The sequence below is a fragment of the Chrysemys picta genome, chromosome 1 (genome assembly GCF_011386835.1).
Source record: "Chrysemys picta bellii isolate R12L10 chromosome 1, ASM1138683v2, whole genome shotgun sequence".
NCBI lineage: Eukaryota > Metazoa > Chordata > Testudines > Emydidae > Chrysemys > Chrysemys picta.
In genome coordinates, this window is record NC_088791.1 from 100163638 (window position 1) to 100185432 (window position 21795).

General features: G+C 48.1%; 1 protein-coding gene across 5 annotated transcripts in view; it reads left to right on the top strand.

Annotated features, from left to right (window-relative positions):
* The window catches only part of ALDH1L2 (aldehyde dehydrogenase 1 family member L2), a 74282-nt gene that overhangs the window by 1636 nt on the left and 50851 nt on the right, over window positions 1-21795 (top strand). For 3 of the 5 annotated variants that reach the window (XM_065564954.1, XM_042843623.2, XM_005300767.5), the window contains exon 2: window positions 6459-6600. The exons of the other annotated variants lie outside the window; for them this stretch is intronic. In XM_065564954.1, coding sequence (XP_065421026.1) covers window positions 6459-6600 — 142 coding nt within the window. The remainder of the gene's footprint in view (window positions 1-6458; window positions 6601-21795) is intronic. 5 annotated transcript variants of the gene reach the window in all.

Genomic DNA, 21795 nt, shown 5'->3' on the forward strand with positions numbered 1-21795 from the left:
GGGAGAGGCAGTGCTATTGGTTTTCATTCAGAGGAGCAAGGCTTTAGTGCACGAATCCTGACACTAGGTAGAATTAAAGTTACCATGCTAATGTATCCTTTGAGAAGCCTTTTTCATCGTTTTTAAAGAGATGTAGCATAAAAAATATTTCCCTTGTCATCAGTAACAGTGTCTAAATTCTTGAAGAGAATAAATATAATATTGTAACCAGAATGGGAGCTATTGAAAATTAATCTGCAGAGAAATTGAACTGAAAGTACTACCAGTGAAACATGTTAGAGGTGCACACACCACAGGCAATTCCAGAAATATTTGTTATTTATAACAATGAAATGAATACCCTTTGCAACGTTAACTTTTCTCTTCACAAGGAGAAACTGTAGCATGAACACATTTTCACTTTTTAGTGATTTGCTTTTGATATGAGACTTGTAAGACTATTAATATATGCAGTGCTTGTGTATTCTTATTTTGTGTTGCAGGAGGTGCATGGGAGAAGAATAAGAATCAGAATGGAGTAAATGTTGAATTGCTGTGTGTCATATAAACAGCCATTAAAATAAACACTAGTAATTTTATTTTATGTAAGGTAAATCAATACCATAAAATCAATGGATATTGTAGCCAATATTTTCAAAGTATGTGCCTAAAAAATTAGGCAGCTATATCTCTATTTATATCTACATAAAAGAGGACTGATTTTCAGAAATGTTAAACATCCACAACTTCCTCTGAAGCCAATGGAATCTGTGGATGCTCAACATCTCTTAAAAGGAGGCCATTTTTATTTAGATGCCCAAGTGTGGATTTGGGTGCCTATCTGTGTACATCACCTGTACAAACTAGTTTTCAGGTTGTGTGCTCTACACCGATCTTGTTCTCTGCATCTGGCTAGGGAGAATCATATCAAAGTAAAATGAGAGTGAATTTTGAGATCTTCCCATGAGTATTTTTATCCTTGTTATAATACACCCCTACCCCGATATAATGCTACCCGATATAACACAAATTCAGATATAATGTGGTAAAGCAGCACGGGGGGGGGGGCTGTATGCTCCTACGGATCAAAGCAAATTCGATATAATGCTGTTTCACCTATAATGCGGTAATTTTTTTTGGCTCCCAAGGACAGCGTTATATCGGGGTAGAGGTGTACAAGCAAAATAATACCATAAGGAAGAAAAAAGAAAGCAAAACCAAGTTCAACAAATGAAAATTAAATAAGAATGTTCAGACACTTTCCAAATCCCTGATCCTCTGCTCACACAGCTTTGTAAGACCAGGGATATTCTCCATGTTAACAAAATTCCTCTAGAACTTCCCTTGCAATAAAAATAAAAGGGCTCTATACCTTGTAAAACTGAGACATCTCTCTGTCATCAGTTTGAGCTCCACTATTTTCCAGGCCTGTTGGGATAACTCCAAAAAAGAAGATGAGAAGAAGTCCCCACCAATAATGAATAATCAAGAACCTTCCCATGAGAAGCAGTGCATCTGATAACTTTGTATGCTCATTGTCAGCAAGGTGGTTACAAGGGAAGCTCAACATTGCCTCCATAGTACCAATACATATGTCCAAAGCAATGACAAGTCCATTATCAGCAATGTATATGAGGATTGCTCTTATTAATATATCACCATATGCCACCTGCATGATTTGATAGCATGTAGTGAGCTCCTGTTTAGGAGCTAGACTATGGGACCTATCTTTTTAGTGATCCATCCCAGAGGTGGCATTTCAATGAAGAAGTAACTACCAGGCTGTCCTACAGTCCCCCATAATTTTACAGAATTTACACTCTTATGCAGTTCTACCATGTATCCGTATCATTTTGCTGCAAGGAATTTCCACTCTCAAAAGACTAGCAAGTTGTGTAAACAGTTTTAGAGGAAGATCTTCCAATTCCAGAACAAGACACAGGTTTGCAGTAAGATCCTCAGCTATGTCACTCAATTGGAACTTTTAAATAGGACAAAAGGAAGCAATCAGAAGTAAAGAAAGGGATTTGTGGCCTGATCCTGCAATCCCCGTCTTGCATGGGACTCCATTGAACCCAATAGGAGTTCTATGCCTGGAGGACTTGTGATTTGGCTCTTACTTTCTACTAGCTACAAATATATGTGACCATACAATACAGGATTGCATTAGCCATACTGAATGTTAATGGAAACTATGTTTGTGTCAATTCAAGGGAGAAATTATTCAAGAATAGTTGGTCATAGAGAAGTTATATATCCTTCATGCTGGGAAAATCATTTTCAGTCGACCAACTTACTACGTATGCGATATCATGTAGTTGGCTTGTTGTCAGGTTAATCTTCTTGTTCAACAGAATGCAGAAACGTAACTGTGTCTATGTGTATGCATGTATGAGCATTCTGTGCTCTTAATTTTACTAGTTCTACCACTTCATATTTATTCTCTGCTGCTTTAAAGATTACATCCTCTCTTTATCCCTAACCACTTCCTGGCTCAGAACTCTGCTAAACATAGAGAAATCTGTTCTCAGTAACAATTTTGGGCCAGATCCTCAGCAAGCATGAACTGACGTAATGTTGCTCTATTGACTCCAGTGGAGCTACACACTGATTTACAGCAGCTTATGATCTGGAATTGTAATTTGTGTGCAGCTCCATGTAACATTAGAATCAGATTTATGTACGTATAAATTATGAGTGAATAGAGATATAAGTTTATGATTATAGAATATATGTTATTAAAAACTTGACCTGTGGAAACAAAACTGCTCTTCTGAATTAAGATTTTGAGATGAGTGTGCTATTTCTAAAATATTTTTCAAGCCCCATTTACTTAGAGATTGATCATACATATTGACTTAAAATTGCTGGTGCAGTTTTTCTTGTCTTAGTTTTCAAGAATGCAAAACAATGTGAATTTCCAAGCATAAATGGCAGTTGTACAGGCAAATTTGCTAACTTCCAGACTTGTCTGCCCAGCTGCAGTTTGCTCTCTGAATCCAGAGTTTTTGTAGTTTCAGACTCCTAAATGCAGAAGCTGGCGAAGCTAAAAACTCAGACACATAAAAATACATGCACAGTTTTAGCTTCTGTTAAAGTCCCTTCAGAAATTTGGCTATTCAGGTATGCCTCTCACACTTTTTGTTTTCAGGAAAGGAAGAGTTTAACTCTTCTGATGGTACTTAATTGGTCATGATTTGTGGATGATAAATGATCTATGTGGACTTTTTGTTAACTTCATTTGCTGGTAGTCCTTATTTAGTGGGGAATACACTGAAAAAGAAAAATACAAGTCTAAAAGACAACTACTTCTGTGTACTTGAGGTGCTATTGAGTGACAGTTAACAAGAGAACAAATGTAGAACAAGTAACTTGCATCAGGAGGACTTTCTCTAATGTTTTTTCCATCACATCTATGGTGCTGCCATTGTCAATTAACATTCCATAGAAATCAATGGATTTCATACTGTACCAGATACATTCAGTAGCACAGCAGGTGAACACTTCTTGAACTTGCCTGGAGTGTTCATAAACAGTTAAATGGTTAGAAAAACCCAATCTCAGATTTTTATAACTGGGACTGTGTTTCTGAAAAGCGGAAGCTGAGGTGATGAAGCACTGGTAGCAGGAGTTATCTGTGGCCATGTTGCATTGCCAGGATATAAAAATTTCAAGGGATAATGTGCACGTTGTAATTTAAAACAAGAAAATCTTGTCTACACTAGAAAAATATGTTGCCATATTATAGCTGTTAGTACCAATAGTACAACTGTACTGGAGGTAGCAACGGTATACACGCCAATGTAGACAAGGCTCCGGCATTTTTACTACTCCCATCACACTGGCAACTTAGCACTGCTGCAGCTGCACCAGTGCTTTCTGATACTATAATACAGGAGGACTTTTTCTTTACTGTTGCAACCTACGGGCCAAATTTTACTCTTGGCCAAATTCATTTCCTGTTGTCTTCACTGCAAGTTGCATGCACACACCCAAGAGAACATTATGGCTCAAAATAGCGCTACAGGAATTTTCCTAATTCATGAACATTTCCTGTATTCATGAACATCCTACCAATTTTTAAGACCTCTTTCTGGGGCTAACTGTGTAGCTGAAATACAATTTAAAATGGATCATTTCATATTTAAAAAATAAAAAAAGAGGACACTTGCCGGGGCCCTAGCCCCGCCCCTTTCCCACCCCCGGCCCCATCCCAGCTCCGCCCTTTCCCCATCCCTTCCCCAAAGTCCCCGCCCTAACTCCACCCCCTCCCCTGAGCACCCACATTCCCCCTCCTCCCTCCCAGCCACGCAAAAAGGGCTGCCCGAGCGCTACCAGCTTCACGGTTTGCTGGGCAGCCCCCAGACTCTGCGCCCCCGGCCGGCGCTTCCCCAGCGCAGCTGGAGCCCAGGAGGGGAAGCGCCCAGCTGGGGGCGCAGGGTCTGGAGGCTGCCCGGCAAACCGTGAAGCCAGTAGCACTCGGGCTTCGGGCAGCCCCCATGCCTCCGGATCCTGCGCCCCCGGCCGGGCACTTCCCCTCCTGGGCTCCGGTGGCTGCTGTGCTCCCTGAACTCCTGGGCTCTGTAAGCGCCGAGCTGCCCGAGCGCTACCGGCTTCGGGCAGCCCCCATGCCTCTGGACCCTGTGCCCCCGGAGCCCGGGAGGGGAAGTGCCCGGCTGGCGGCGCAGGGTCTGGAGGCATGGGGGCTGCCCAAAGCCGGTAGTGCTCGGGCAGCTTGGCTCTTACAGAGCCCAGGAGTCAGGGAGCACAGCAGCCCCCGGTGCCCGCTCTAAGGTAAGTCAGGGAGTATTTTTCCCGGACATGTTCAGCTTTTTGGAAATTCCCCCCGACGGGGGGTTGATTACCAAAAAGCCGGACATGTCCGGGAAAAACCGGACATATGGTAACCCTAATTTCATGACATTTGCAAAAAGTACTGCAACTGACTCTTCATCATGAAATGGTTTGTTGTTTATTTCAAAGTATTATATCTTTCTGTACCTGAATGTTTGCTAATCTATACAGGATTTGTAAGTCACTCATATGGGCAGTTCAAATCCTCTGGGACCCAAATGGTGGCCCTAGTGGTTGTGGTACCCTTGTGTCCCAGCTTCCCTCATGAAGAGGCAGCATCCCCTGTTAGGAGAGAAGCTAGAACCTAGAGATATCCCCTCAGGGAAAGAAGCAGGAGTTGCACCTGACTTTCAAATGGCACGTATAAAGAGAGCAGAGTCCTAAGAAGGCTCCTGCTGCAGCTGCTAGGACAAAACTGTTTCCCGCTCTCTGAAGGATTGCTACAAACATATGTACTTTTGTTTGCTTGTTTTTAGGGCTGTCAAGATTTAAAAAAAATAGTCCTGATTAATCGCACTGTTAAAAGAATGCCAATTTAAATATATTATAAATATTTTGAATGTTTTTCTACATTTTCAAATATTGATTTCAATTATAACATAGAATACAAAGTGTACAGTGCTCACTTCATATTATTATTTTTGATCACAAACATTTGCACTGTAAAAAAATAAACAAAAGAAATAGTGTTTTTCAATTCACTTCATACAAGTACAGTAGTGCAATCTCTTTATCCTGAAAGTGCAACTTACAAATGTAGAATTATTTTTTCCATAACTGCACTCAAAAACAAATCAATGTAAAACTTTAGAGCCTCCAAGTCGAAGCATGAATGGGCATCTGAATGTTTAGCATATCTGGCATGTAAATACCTTGCAGTACTGGCTACAACAGTGCCATGAGAAAGCCTGTTCTCACTTTCAGATCACATTGTAAATAAGAAGCGGGCAGCAGTATCTCCCATAAATGTAAACAAACTTGTTTGTCTTATCGATTGGCTGAAGAAGAAGTAGGAATTGAGTGGACAGTACTACAAAGATCTGTTATGTGAGGGAAGGACTTTGGAACTGGGCTCAGTCACTGATGCCTTGAGTGGCTTGAACTAATGTGACATTGAACATAGTGTCAAGTCTATTGACATTTGTCATTCTTAGAAAATATTTCGATTTTCCTGCAAGAATAATAGATGAAATTAGAAGTTAGAGGGCATATTCCAGAAACTTGTGGCAGAAATAGCTAGATTTTGCTAAGAGTCTGTTTCAAAGATAAGATTTCATGGTTTGTCGATCGTAGGTAGGATTTTGTTATGCCTTTTTGTAACAAGCAGTGCATGTACCTGGAGAGACTTCTGCTGATGCAATAATAAAGGAGGCAGTAACAATACCAAGTGACATTTCTATGCAAAGAAGTATGGTTTCGCTAAATTGCAGATTATATGTACTTCTTAAGAACGAGGTGGAAAAATGTGTCATTTATTTTTTTCCATTATATTGTTGGGACAGAAAGACACTATTGCTTTACAAATCAAAACTAACATTGGCTAAGAAAGAGTAAGACAGAATTACATGTAGCAACGTATCTTTTCTGCATCCTAAAATGTAGTTTGCTTTAACTCTTGTTGACAGGCTTATCAACGTAAGCTAAAGCTAGCTCTGATAGGTCAGAGTATTTTTGGTCAAGAAGTGTATAGACACCTGCAGAAAGAGGGACACAGAGTCGTGGGAGTGTTCACCATTCCAGACGTGAATGGGAAAGCTGACCCTTTGGGTAAGTATAATCAATCGCAATGTGAGTATCATCATTGTGCGTAAGCACAGTTAACTTGCTTCTCCATGAGAGTGCATTGTCCTTATGGTAGTCATTTGTACGTATAGCCAGACATATAAATCTGTGCCATGATTTTTGGCATAATAAAATAATTAACCTGGTATGCTTATTTCAGTGTTAAGTTAAATTCTATCTAGAGTTAATTGTCATGGGCTATACCACCACCTTACGATCTGCCCCATTTAAAGAGCATCTCATAGTTGCATTGCCCTGGGAACAGCTTGAGAAGCAGAGTGTCATTCAGAGCATCCTGCTCTGGGGAGGAAGTTAATTGCTGGGGTGCCAGGTAGGGTTACCATACGTCCGGTTTTTCCCGGACATGTCCAGCTTTTTGGTAATCAAACCCCCGTCCGGGGGGAATTTCCAAAAAGCTGAACATGTCCGGGAAAAATACTCCCTGGCTTACCTTAGAGCGGGCGCCGGGGGCTGCTGTGCTCCCTGACTCCTGGGCTCTGTAAGCGCCGAGCTGCCCGAGCGCTACCGGCTTCAGGCAGCCCCCATGCCTCCAGACCCTGCGCCGCCAGCTGGGCGCTTCCCCTCCCGGGCTCCAGCTGCGCTGGGGAAGTGCCAACCGGGGGCACAGGGTCTGGGGGCTGCCCAGCAAACTGTGAAGCTGGTAGCGCTCGGGCAGCCCTTTTCGCGTGGCTGGGAGGGAGGAGGGGGAATGTGGGTGCTCAGGGGAGGGGGTGGAGTTAGAAGGGGGACTTTGGGGAAGGGACGGAGTTGGGGTGGGGCCGGGGGTGGGAAAGGGGCGGGGTCAGGGCCCCGTGGAGTGTCCTCTTTTTTTATTTTTTAAATATGGTAACCCTAGTGCCAGGCCTATATTCAGCCCAGTATGTCATCTGGTTTGCTGGCATAGCTGTGCTGTCTAGCACATTGAGACATGCGTCCAAGACTCTGCCTGTCCTCGGCCCCAGTCTCTCCTGACTACCTGTATGGTCTGGAGATGAAATAGCAGCTCTGCAAATCCTGCTTCCCATTGCGCACTGCAGCTTATGGTACAAGCAGACCATTCAAGAGAGTAAAGGGACAACTTATCCCCCCTTACTCCATTGCATAGGCATATAGGTATGTTCTAGTCCTTTAGAAGTAATAGTTGCTGATTGATCATATTTAGTAGTGTACTTGTGCTGTATAATTCTAACACTGAGTCTAGAGTAACAAAGGAGTTGCTTTGAAATGGCTGTCTTAATTATAACTTTATTTTTCTCCATGGTGCCACAACAGTTAGTTAATAAGATTAACAACTACAACCACCAAAACACAATGAACCTTAGAGGCTAATCAGAATTTTAAATTACATTTAATAAACTGTTTCCAGTCACTCAGAATTCCCTGACATGTTGTTACAGGACTTTTATTAAGGAAAAGTCAACCATAAATTTTGCTTATTCAGGCAGTAACCATTCCCAAACTTGTGTATTGCTTTCAAGTTTATTAAATTCTATAGTCTGTCTCATTTAAAATAAAATTACAAAGCTTTTCACAGTTAGGAAGAATTAGGTGAGCTCTACTAGCTTAATAATAGACAATTCAGCTCGCTATGGGAAGGTACTATAGAGAAATGTTGCAATACTATGCAACCAAAGCAGTACTCACTTGGGCAAAACTTTAATTGATTTCAATCAATCATTTATTTTAGCTTGGCCATAACATTAGTTTATTGCACACTAGGTGACAACATTTGGTTTGGGCTGATAGCTGCTGCATTTTACACTCAAATGATTCAAAATAGTTTCAATTTAAGGTGGAATTTGATGATGATATTGTATGGTCAGTCAGCTGAGATTTTATTTCTAAAAGCAGAGGCAATACATGTGCAAGGACTATAGTTCAAAGAATTTTGTAAGGATTTACATCACACATGCATACTCCCAATATACAGTGTGAAATACAGGCCTAAATAAATATCTTCTGAAGGCTACTTTAATACCATCAAGATTTATTGGGTAAAACTCCACTTTTTATTTATAAAATGAAGAGATTTATAACCTAAATTAAATTAGATGGATTCTTGGGTCCACTAAGGCCACATTGTGCTTCATCTCCTGTCCCATGGGTTTTTTTAGATGCAAATGTGTCAAGGTGTAGTGTGGGCTCAGAAGAGTTCCTCTTGCAAGCCTTAATGGGCCTGTACACTCTATTACAATAGATTCTACAACATAATAGAACATGTGTCCTACCCTAATTGGTGGGGTATTGGGTCAGTCGTGCAATTGGATTTATCTAGTGTATAATAAATTCTGTTGCCTAGGTTTAGTGTACTTATTTCTTCTCTACTTTGCAGTTATTCCTGAATGTGGTTTTCTTCTTCATTTCAGAGTGGTAGCCGTGTTAGTCTGTATCAGCAAAAAGAACGAGGAGTACTTGTGGCACCTTAGAGACTAACAAATTTATTTGAGCATAAGCTTTTGTGGGCTAAAACCCACTTAATCAGATGCATGCAGTGGAAAATACAGTAGGAAGATATATATACACAGAGAACATGAAAAAATGGGTGTTGCCATACCAACTATAACGAGAGTAATCAATTAAGGTGGGGTATTATCAGCAGGAGAAAAAACCTTTTGTAGTGATAATCAGGATGCAGCCTGTTGCACCTGATAACTGGCAGTTACACATTCCAATTTCTGCATCTGGCTTTTGAGGTCAATTAGAGTTTAAACATGGAAGAACTTTGGCTCATTTAGGCCTAGTGCAGGAACGCTTCATCGACACTCGTGGTCTTCCACCCTCCCGAGTTACCTAGGGTTATGCCTAATGACACCAACAACTCCCTCCTTTGAGAATACTCAACAAGCTTTTGGCTGAGTTTTCTCATATTCTGTGGACAAGATACGATTGAGTGCCATGGAGTTGGGGTTATAAATGAGAGGGCATGTCAGGACTTTTGGGGAACGGGGGGCACAAAGCTTACGGAGGAGCATTTTAAAACAAGCAATCAGGAGGAGGGTGACCAGGCATAGTACCACACCTGTGAGGAGGAGACGCACAAGGCCACCCCCCAGTCCTCCCGGGTCGGGCAACCAACTCCAAAGGGAATCGAAAACCGTGGGTTCCCTTTCCTGGGCCTTCCACTGCTCAAAAGCCTGTTTGGCCGACAGGACATGCTTGTTAATGTCCTGTGAGTTTTCCAGGACATAAGTACAACATTCACTTCCAATAAGGGCACACACCCTGCCCTGAGAGGCTAAAACATAATCTAAGGCCTGTCTGTTTTGCAGGGACAGCAGCTGGAGCTGGTAAAGCTCTGAGTTAAGGCTCTTCTCTATGGCCAAGGTTTCATTGGCGAACTTGGTGAGAAACATAGAGAGCCAATGATAAAATTGAGCCAGCCGTCCCACCCCATAGGATGGGAGGAGGATCATACCCAACCTGTCTCCTTCTGTAATGGGCTCTGGGGTGGCATACAAAGATCTACACTGTCTGGGACGGCCAGGGGGCAGTTTAGGGATGACACAAAGGGGAGGGGCAAGATATCCTAAATAGCAGTTTCCATACCACTGATGCGGTAGCCACTTATAGGCAGAGGTACCGCAAATGTAAAAGGAGTGGTCATTCCCTACCAAGCCATTATAACCGCTACTTCACCTACTTGTTTGGGTGTCAGTAAACGGTCTGAACTGGGTGGTAGAGTCGGATTTGCCGTTAACATAGACAGGGACGGAAGCGTTACTGTCAGGGGATAAGTAATACTGACAGATGCTATTTTCAGCGGGCCAGGTGTGATTGCTAGACTTGAATTGTTGATAGCACACCAACCCGGGGGCCACTGACCGCAGCCTAATAGGGGAAGGGAGATGTGTTGAGTTGGCCTGCGGCTTCCAGGGGTCGTCGCTTAATGCATACTGGGATTCAATGGTTCAGTTTTGTGACAAGGGGGTACCCGGGGTATTTTTTCCCCTACTGAACCATCCCCAGCAGATATCTGACCAATTTTGGGGGACCACCCTCCAAGGTAACCCTGCCGCGTGGTGCGGGATTTGGGAGCATATCTAGAGAGGTTAAACTCTTGGGCAAAGCAAACCTTCAGGGCCTCATACGTATTTGTTTCTAAGTTGATAGGGATTTTTCTCCATCCCGCATGTGCCTGGGGGGAAACGGCAGTCAATGAGAGGAGTGCCCCTATGGCAAAGAGTAACACAGTGGCAGACCCTGGACCTGATTCCATTTTGGGCAGGTGACCCTGGGGTCTAACAATTACAATTCCCCAAATACCCACAAAATAACAATTACCAATAGCAGGCAGACTAAAAACAAAAGGGACCAGGCCACCAGGTTAGGCCGGCCCTGTGAAAATAAACACAACCAATGCTCAGAGTTTTCGCTGGGAGTGTGCTGCAACTGTCCAAAGAGGTCACAGGACATTCCCAGCAGACCTTATTGTCTTTTGAATAACAGTTTAAGTCCCAGGTCGTCGCTGGCAGTCTTTTCCGTAGGCTGGACGGTCCACCGTTCAGGAGCGGGCACTGCTTTTAGATGAGAGTGATGGATCCAGTTTTTGTGTCCCTCAACCTTTGCTGCTGTGTGCGAGACCAGCAGGACGGTGTGGGGCCCCTTCCACTTCTCTTGGAGAGGCTCGTCCTTCCAGGTACGAACGAGAATGGAGTCACCTGGTTGCAGGGAGTGGACAGGGGCATCCAGCGGGAGAGGCTGCAAATCTTTGGTATACCTGTGGAGAGAACAGAGAACAGCAGACAGAGAGCACATGTACTGAGATAAGAAGCCACATAGAATCATAGAATATCAGAGTTGGAAGGGACCTCAAGAGGTCATCTAGTCCAACCCCCTGCTCAAAGCAGGACCAATTCCCAGCTAAATCATCCCAGCCAGGGCTTTGTCAAGCCGGGCCTTAAAAACCTCCCAGGAAGGAGACTCCACCACCTCCCTAGGTAACGCATTCCAGTGTTTCACCACCCTCCTAGTGAAATAGTTTTTCCTGATATCCAACCTGGACTTCCCCCACCGCAACTTGAGACCATTGCTCCTTGTTCTGTCATCTGCCACCACTGAGAACAGCCGAGCTCCATCCTCTTTGGAACCCCCCTTCAGGTAGTTGAAGGCTGCTATCAAATCCCCCCTCATTCTTCTCTTCTGGAGACTAAACAATCCCAGTTCTCTCAGCCTCTCCTCATAAGTCATATGCTCCAGACCCCTAATCATTTTTGTTGCCCTCCGCTGGACTCTTTCCAATTTTTCCACATCCTTCTTGTAGTGTGGGGCCCAAAACTGGACACAGTATTCCAGATGAGGCCTCACCAATGTCGAATAAAGGGGAACGATCACGTTCCTCGATCTGCTGGCAATGCCCCTACTTATACAGCCCAAAATGCCGTTAGCCTTCTTGGCAACAAGAGCACACTGTTGACTCATATCCAGCTTCTCGTCCACTGTGACCCCTAGGTCCTTTTCAGCAGAACTGCTACCTAGCCATTCGGTCCCTAGTCTGTAGCAGTGCATGGGATTCTTCCGTCCTAAGTGCAGGACTCTGCACTTGTCCTTGTTGAACCTCATCAGGTTTTTTTCTGCCCAATCCTCTAATTTGTCTAGGTCCCTCTGTATCCGATCCCTACCCTCTAGTGTATCTACCACGCCTCCTAGTTTAGTGTCATCTGCAAACTTGCTGAGAGTGCAGTCCACACCATCCTCCAGATCATTAATAAAGATATTAAACAAAACCGGCCCCAGGACCGACCCTTGGGGCACTCCACTTGAAACCAGCTGCCAACTAGACATGGAGCCATTGATCACTACCCGTTGAGCCCGACGATCTAGCCAGCTTTCTATCCACCTTACAGTCCATTCATCCAGCCCATACTTCTTTAACTTGGTGGCAAGAATACTGTGGGAGACAGTATCAAAAGCTTTGCTAAAGTCAAGAAATAACACATCCACTGCTTTCCCCTCATCCACAGAGCCAGTTATCTCATCATAGAAGGCAATTAGGTTAGTCAGGCACGACTTCCCCTTCGTGAATCCATGCTGACTGTTCCTGATCACTTTCCTTTCCTCTAAATGTTTCATAATTGATTCCTTGAGGACCTGCTCCATAATTTTTCCAGGGACTGAGGTGAGGCTGACTGGCCTGTAGTTCCCCGGATCCTCCTTCTTCCCTTTTTTAAAGATGGGCACTACATTAGCCTTTTTCCAGTCATCTGGGACCTCCCCCGATCGCCATGAGTTTTCAAAAATAATGGCTAATGGCTCTGCAATCTCACCCGCCAACTCCTTTAGCACCCTCGGATGCAGCGCATCCGGCCCCATGGACTTGTGCACGTCCAGTTTTTCTAAATAGTCCCGAACCACTTCTTTCTCCACAGAGGGCTGGTCACCTTCTCCCCATGCTGTACTGCCCAGTGCAGCAATCTGGGAGCTGACCTTGTGCGTGAAGACAGAGGCAAAAAAATCATTGAGTACATTAGCTTTTTCCACATCCTCGGTCACCAGGTTGCCTCCCTCATTCAGTAAGGGGCCCACACTTTCCTTGATTTTCTTCTTGTTGCTAACATACCTGAAGAAACCCTTCTTGTTACTCTTAACATCTCTTGCTAACTGCAACTCCAAGTGTGATTTGGCCTTCCTGATTTCACTCCTGCACGCCTGAGCAATATTTTTATACTCCTCCCTGGTCATTTGTCCAATCTTCCACTTCTTATAAGCCTCTTTTTTGCGTTTAAGATCAGCAAGGATTTCACTGTTTAGCCAAGCTGGTCGCCTGCCATATTTACTATTCTTTCTACACATCGGGATGGTTTGTTCCTGCAACCTCAATAAGGATTCTTTCAAATACAGCCAGCTCTCCTGGACCCCTTTGCCCTTCATGTTATTCTCCCAGGGGATCCTGCCCATCTGTTCCCTGAGGGAGTCAAAGTCTGCTTTTCTGAAGTCCAGGGTCCGTATTCTGCTGCTCTCCTTTCTTCCTTGTGTCAGGATCCTGAACTCGACCATCTCATGGTCACTGCCTCCCAGGTTCCCATCCACTTTTGCTTCCCCTACTAGTTCTTCCCTGTTTGTGAGCAGCAGGTCAAGAAAAGCTTTGCCCCTAGTTGGTTCCTCCAGCACTTGCACCAGGAAATTGTCCCCTACGCTTTCCAAAAATTTCCTGGATTGCCTGTGCACCGCTGTATTGCTCTCCCAGCAGATATCAGGGTGATTAAAGTCTCCCATGAGAACCAGGGCCTGCGATCTAGCAACTTCTGCTAGTTGCCAGAAGAAAGCCTCGTCCACCTCATCCCCCTGGTCTGGTGGTCTATAGCAGACTCCAACCACGACATCACCCTTGTTGCTCCCACTTCTCAACTTTATCCAGAGACACTCAGGTTTTTCTGCAGTATCATACCGGAGCTCTGAGCAGTCATACTCCTCTCTTACATACAATGCAACTCCCCCACCTTTTCTGCCCTGCCTGTCCTTCCTGAACAGTTTATATCCATCCATGACAGTACTCCAGTCATGTGAGTTATCCCACCAAGTCTCTGTTATTCCAATCACATCATAGTTCCCTGACTGTGCCAGGACTTCCAGTTCTCCCTGCTTGTTTCCCAGGCTTCTTGCATTTGTGTATAGGCACTTAAGATAACTCAATGATCGTCCCTCTTTCTCAGCATGAGACAGGAGTCCTCCCCTCTTGCGCTCTCCTGCTTGTGCTTCCTCCCAGGATCCCATTTCCCCACTTACCTCAGGGCTTTGGTCTCCTTCCCCCGGTGAACCTAGTTTAAAGCCCTCCTCACTAGGTTAGCCAGCCTGCTGGCGAAGATGCTCTTCCCTCTCTTCGTTAGGTGGAGCCCGTCTCTGCCTAGCACTCCTTCTTCTTGGAACACCATCCCATGGTCGAAGAATCCAAAGCCTTCTCTCCGACACCACCTGCGTAGCCATTCGTTGACTTCCACGATTCGACGGTCTCTACCCCGGCCTTTTCCTTGCACAGGGAGGATGGACGAGAACACCACTTGCGCCTCAAACTCCTTTATCCTTCTTCCCAGAGCCACGTAGTCTGCAGTGATCCGCTCAAGGTCATTCTTGGCAGTATCATTGGTGCCCACGTGGAGAAGCAGGAAGGGGTAGCGATCCGAGGGCTTGATGAGTCGGAGCCTACCTCCCACTCCCCTAACAGAACCGATGTACTGTTCATAGGCCATGCCCTTCCAAACATAATCTCGAAGGGACTGAGCCCTAACCTGCCCTTTGGGAGAGCGCGAATGCGGAGCAAAACAAGGGGTAAGGCATCAGGCCACCGTAGGGAAACCTCCTGGCAGACCTTTGAGAGATGTCGCTTGAGTGTCTGATTTGTACGCTCCACTACCCCACTGGCCTGCAGTCGCCATGGAGTGTGGAGCTTCCAGGGTATTAGCAGGGCATCCGATATCTTCTGAACGACTTGAGATGTGAAGTGTGTTCTGTTGTCAGATTCCATCCACTGGGGGAGTCCGAAGCAGGGAATGATCTTGACAAATTTAAGAGCCAACGTTTTGGCAGTGTTGTTTCGGCATGGGAAGGCTTCAGGCCATCCGCTGAATCGATCCACCAAGACAAGGAGGTATCTGAACCCTTGGATTCGGGGGAACTCAGTAAAGTCTATTTGCCAAACCAGTTCCGGGCCTGGGGTAGGTTCCAGAGTGGCTGGTGGCACTGACACTCCCGGTCGAGGGTTATTTTTTTTTGGCAGATCAGACATTCAGCCTGTACCTGGAATGCTATGAGTCTAAGTCCAGAGGTTAGAAAATAGTTACTCATAAGCTGGGTAAGAGCCTCTTTGCCGGCATATAATTTTTTTTTCTTCACCAGGGTCAGTTCTTAATGTCTTTTGTAGTCAGGAATTCCTGGACTTTGTGGTTTCAATGAAGCAAGTGTTCCTTCTTTTCTTTTCCTGAAACAGTGTGGTTCAGCATCATACAAGGGAGAGGTTACTAGCACATTACCCTGTAATGGTTTTGCTTCTTTTAGAAAAATCCAGAGGCACAGTAGGTCTGTCAGTAGACAAGGGAGAGGTTACTAGCACTTCACCTTGTCCTTTTTTTTTTTTTTTTTCTTCTTTTTCCTGCTGTCCAGAAGGCACAGCAGAGCTAGAAGGAGAAATAGGCTTATCATCAGTCCGAGAGGGGCCTTTTTACAGTGAGAAGCATGGGTCCAGGTAGGCAGTCCTTGGCACTTCACAGCGGTGTTGGTGGTTAACAGGATTTAGAAAGGGCCTTTCCAGTGTGGAGCCAAAGCAGTCTTTCGTTGATGGACTTTACGTAGACTCAGTCTCCTTGTTTCAATGAGTGGCAGGGCTGCTAGGGTCTTTGGTTAGCACTTCTTTTATCTGTGAGAAAAGAAACCTAACACATTTCATTAATGCCTGGCAGTGTTTTGCAGATCTCATAGTTGCTTGGGCACATTCAGGCCCCCCTTTTCTTGGTTGTCAGCCAAGTCTTAGCTGTGAACAATGTCCTTAGATGGGGCCAGCATCTTATCTTTGGACTGAACTTGCTAGCTATTTTTTTCCTCAGTTAACTCGTTCTGTTCTTTTTCCTTTTGACAATTCAAGTGCACGGGTTAAGGCTACCAATTCAGCCAGGTGGGCTGATGTCCCAGCAGGTAAACCCTCTGCTTCCACGGTTTCGTGGAGAGTTACAACAGCATAGCCCGCCCTCCTTTGTCCGTTTGTAACAGTACTACTGCCGTCGGTGTACCACTCACAGTCTGCATTAAGGAGCGGTTGATCTTTTAAGGCCGGGCGGCTGGAGTATTGGGCATCTATGACCTCCAAACAGTCGTGTTCTTCTTCGAGTGATTGTTCACATCCATTACACATTAGATGTGCGCACGCCGCGTGCACGGACGTCGGAAACTTTTTCCCTCAGCGGCTCCCGTCGGGCCGGCAGGGCTCCCCCCTCCCGCCAGAGCGGCGCCCCGCTCTAGGGTATATATATCCCTGCAGGCCCGACCCTCCCTCAGTTCCTTCTTACCGTCCGTGGCGGTGTTGGAACAACTCTGTCTCTCGTCTGAGAGTGTCCCTTAGCATAGTCGTTAGTGTTATCTTTACAGTTATCAGTTCTTTAGTAGTTAGTGTTAAGCTTGGCAGTTAACAGTTCTTTAGAAATACTCAAACTTCTTGTATTAGGTGTTTGGTCAACCCCGGCACCGGCCCTGGGCGGCGGGGCATGCCGCACGCCCAAGGCTTCAAGGCTTGTGCCACGTGCCGTAAGCCTATGCCATTAAGCGATCCACACGACTCGTGTCTCCGTTGCCTGGGGGAAGCACACCAAAAAGAGCGCTGCAAGATCTGTAAGGCTTTCAAGCCCAGGACTAAGAAAGAGAGAGACTTTTGCCTTAAGCAGCTGCTCATGGAGATGGCGTTACAGCCCTCCACTTCGACGGCACCATCAGCCTCCGTGCGGAGTGCCCCGGCATCGGTCCGTGATCCGGCGCCAGCGGGACACCCTAAGCCCACGGCACCGAATCAGCGAGAACACCTCCGGCACCGGTCGTCTTCGCCGACGAAATCGAAGGGCCAACCCAAGGCCCGAGGACGCTCCCCGCATAAGAGGGCAGCGCCCACGAAGACCTCGAGTGCGCCTAAGGCCGTTGCGGCCCCGACACAGGTCCCGGTGTCAGTGGCTCCGGCGCCGAAAGGCCCGTCGAGCCCCGGGATAGGCGCGTCGAGTGAGGAGGAAGGGCTGGAGGAGCTTTTGGAACAGCCCTCCACCCCGGACATATTTGAGGCAGCAAAGGACCTCATTGAATTGTCCACTAAGGGCCACATCCATATTAAAGACGTTCCGCCGAGACTGCCATCCAGAGGCAAGCCGGCAATGGTGCGCCCATCACGGTCGCCATCTTGACACCGTTCACGGCGCCAGTCCCGGTTGAGCTTAGCCTCAGTGGACTCCCGGCTTCCCTCTGCGCAGAGAGCTCCACAGCCGTTGGGCCTCAATAAGCGGCCGGCACCGACCCAGCAGCCCTACTCGAGTAGGCACTGGGACGTGTCAGTTACACGATCCCCGAGACCGACCACCTGTAGTTGTTCCTGATCCCGTGGTCACCGGTACTGATCCAGGTCCAGATCGGCAAGACGCTACTCCAGGTCCCGGTCACGGAGGCACTACTCTCCGACCCCGGACCGGCACCACCCCACGGCACCGCCGTGGCCTTCCAGATCACCGTCTGTGGTTTCGGAGGCAGACTCGGGCCGGTACGGCGGATATGCCCACAGGGCACAGGCCAGTAGGGACCACGAAGCCGCTTGGCATCCTCAATGGGGCCAGCCAGGAGAATGGCTATTCTGGACCCCTTGGGCCTACCACCAGCAAGGCCCCCCGTCCAGGACCTCGAGATCTGGGCCCTCGGGACACCGGTCCCACTCTCCGCAGTGGCGCCCGCCCTCTCGAAAGGAGGCCACGGTCTCCAGACCACCGGAGTGAGAAGGAGCAGACTCGGCACCGAGCCCGGTACCGTCTCAGAACCACGTCATGGGACGGGCCCCAGAGGAGCGCCCAATCAGTGAGAAGTTGCAGGAAGACGAAGATGCGCAAAAGGCCCTGACCTCTTCCTCCTCACCAGACGAAGCCGTGGCGGGTACAACAGTGTCTGGCCCTCCTCCGATTGATCATCGGGCGCACCAGGACCTGCTCCGCCGTGTAGCCCTCAATCTGGGCTTGCAGGCAGAGGAGACGGTAGAGCAGGAGGACCCTATGGTCGACATCTTAAGCCCGGAGGGCCCCACCAGGATCGCACTCCCGATCATAAAAACGGTCCAGTCCAACTACAAAACAGTATGGCAAACACCGGCCTCCAGTGCACCAACTGCGAAAGGCGTGGAGAGGAAATACTTCGCCCCATCTAAAGGGTTTGACTTCCTCTTCTCTCACCCAACTCCCTGTTCGCTGGTCATCTCTGCAGTCAACGAACGAGAGCGTCATGGCCAGCAAGCCCCGGCCCCCAAGGCCAAGGAGGCGAAACGCTTGGACTTATTTGGGAGAAAGGTCTACTCGTCCGGGGGCCTCCAGTTGAGGATCACTAATCAGCAAGCGATTCTGAACAGACACAACTTTAATTCTTGGGGATCAGTCTCCAAGTTTAAGGAATCCCTGCCTCAGGACTCACAACCCGAGTTTACGGCTCTAGTGGACGAAGGGAAGGCGGTAGCCAAAACCTCCCTACAGGCCTCCCTTGACTCCGCGGACGCAGCTGCGAGGACAATCGCATCAAGGGTAGTAATGAGACGCTCGGCATGGTTACAGGCTTCCGGCCTTCCCCCAGAGGTGCAAAACACCCTCCAAGACCTTCCGTTCGAGGGGTCAGGCTTGTTTTCGGACCAGACGGATGCCAGACTACATAGCCTCAAAGACTCTTGAGCAACCCTCAAGTCGTTGGGAATGCATACCCCAGTGACACAGAGGAAACCCTTCAAGCCCCAACCACCACAGAGGCAGTACCACCCTCGTCCTCGACAAGAACCGTACCGCAGACGTGGCAGGGATAACAGGCGGAGACGTAACAATACGCCTAACCAGGGCCAAAATCATGGCCAAGGCAAGCCGCAGCCAGGAAATAAACCAGGGTTTTGAAGCTGCGATTGAGGGCAGCGTACCACACTCTATTCCGGATCCACCTCTATGTTTCAGGGACCGCCTGTCCCGTTTTTACCGTGCTTGGTCACATATAACATCGGACCGCTGGGTCCTGCGCACGGTAGAGGCGGGCTATGCCCTTCAGTTCTCCTCGCCCCCTCCCTCCCATCCCCCAACCCCGTCCCTCTTCAGGGACCCCTCTCACGAGCAACTCCTCATGGAGGAGGTGCGGACCCTCCTCACTGTAGGAGCAGTGGAAGAGGTCCCCCCAGACCTAAGGGGGAAAGGATTCTACTCCAGGTATTTCCTGATTCCCAAAGCAAAAGGGGGCCTCCGTCCCATTTTGGACCTACGCGGACTAAACAAATTTCTGGTCAAAACACGTTTCCGTATGGTCTCATTTGGAGCTATTATCCCATCCCTGGATCCGGGGGATTGGTACGCTGCCCTCGATATGAAAGATGCGTATTTTCACATCGCCATCCGCCCGGCCCACCAGCGGTTCCTGTGCTTCACCATCAACCAGCGCCATTTTCAATTTACGGTCCTGCCCTTCGGCCTGGCAACAGCCCCACGAGTGTTCACAAAATGCATGTCCATGGTGGCAGCTTTTCTTCGGAAGAGAAGGATGCGCGTGTACCCGTACTTGGACGACTGGCTCCTCGCAGGCAGGTCAGAGGCCGAGGTCCGCTCCCACGTGACGCTGGCTCTACAGGTGTTCTGCAAGCTCGGCCTACTGGTCAATGTGCCCAAGTCCTCACTGATCCCCACGCAGAGACTGGACTTCATAGGAGCAGTCCTGGACTCGGTGGCAGCGCGGGCAAGTCTTCCAGTGTCACGGTTCTTGGCCATTCAAAGGGTTGTAGGCTCCGTCCAACAATTTCCCACGACTACGGCCAGGTGCTGCCTGCAACTCTTGGGGCACATGGCGGCCTGCACACATGTAGTCAGACATGCCCGCCTAAGACTCAGGCCATTGCAGTTGTGGCTAGCCCAAACGTATCGCCCCAACAGAGATGGGTGGTGACAATCCCCCTGGTGGTGACAATCCCGGCTCGGGTGTTGAACTCCCTCCGCTGGTGGCTCGATCAGCAGCAGGTTTGCGAGGGGGTCCCCTTCGCTGCCCCACAACCCACTCTGACGTTAGTAACAGATGCATCGGACCTGGGTTGGGGGGCGCACCTGGGGGACCTGCGGACCCAGGACTTGTGGTCCAGGGAAGAAAAGTTGCTTCACATCAATCTGAAGGAGCTAAGGGCGGTTCGCCTCGCCTGTCAGACCTTTCACGCCACCATAGAAGGCCACAGCGTGTCAGTTCTGACGGACAACACTACCGCCATGTTCTACATAAACAAGCAGGGTGGGTCCCGATCCTCTCCCCTCTGTCACGAGGCGCTCCGCCTATGGGACTTCTGTATAGCCCATTCAGTCCACCTTATCGCAACATATCTCCCAGGGGTCCAAAACGGGTTAGCAGACCGCCTCAGCCGGTCCTACCACATGCATGAATGGGCGTTGAAACGGGACGTCCTGTGTTCAATCTTCCAGAGGTGGGGGTTTCCCCTGGTGGATCTCTTCGCCACCAAGGACAACAGCCAATGCCCTTAGTTTTGTTCGTACCAGAACCTCAGCCCGGGCTCGTTGGCAGATGCCTTCGCGATCCCGTGGGGCGGGAGCCTGAGGTATGCCTTCCCTCCATTCCCGCTCATCCACAAGGTCCTCCTCAAGACCCGCAGGGACAAGGCGTCAGTCATCCTCATCGCCCCGGCGTGGCCACGCCAGCATTGGTTCACGACCCTGCTGGAATTGTCCATATCTGCCCCGATTGCCCTCCCCCTCCATCGCGACCTCTTCACACAGGACCGGGGTCGCCTACTCCACCCGAACCTACAGTCGCTACATCTCACGGCGTGGTATCTCTCTGGCTAAACGATACGGAGCAAAGGTGCTCTCACCAGGTCCAGCGAATTCTCCTTGGTAGTAGGAAGCCCTCCACAAGAGCGACCTAACTTGCCAAATGGAGAAGGTTCTCCCACTGGTGTGAGCCTCATCACATACAGCCTCTGCGGGCCTCGGTCCCGTCAATTTTGGACTACTTGCTGGACCTCAAACGTCAAGGGCTTGCCCCCGCCTCCATTAAAGTGCATCTGGCTGCCATATCGGCGTTCCATCCTGGGGAGTTGGGAGTTTCAGTGTTCTCCAACCCCACAGTAGCCCGATTCCTCAAGGGACTGGAAAGGGTGTTTCCCTATTCGCGCCCACCGGTCCCTGCGTGGAATCTCAACCTGGTCCTAACTAAACTCATGGGGCCCCCCTTTGAACCCCTAGCCTCTTGCTCCCTCATGCACCTTTCATGGAAGGTAGCGTTTTTCGTGGCCATCACATCGGCCAGGAGGGTATCGGAATTGAGAGCCCTCACTTCGGAACCTCCTTATACAGTTTTTCATAAGGATAAGGTGCAACTGAGGCCACACCCTAAATTCCTTCCAAAGGTGGTCAAGCATTTTCACATGGGCCAAGACATTTGTCTACCGGTGTTCTTCTCTAAGCCCCATACGGACCCCAGCCACCGCAGCCTGCATAC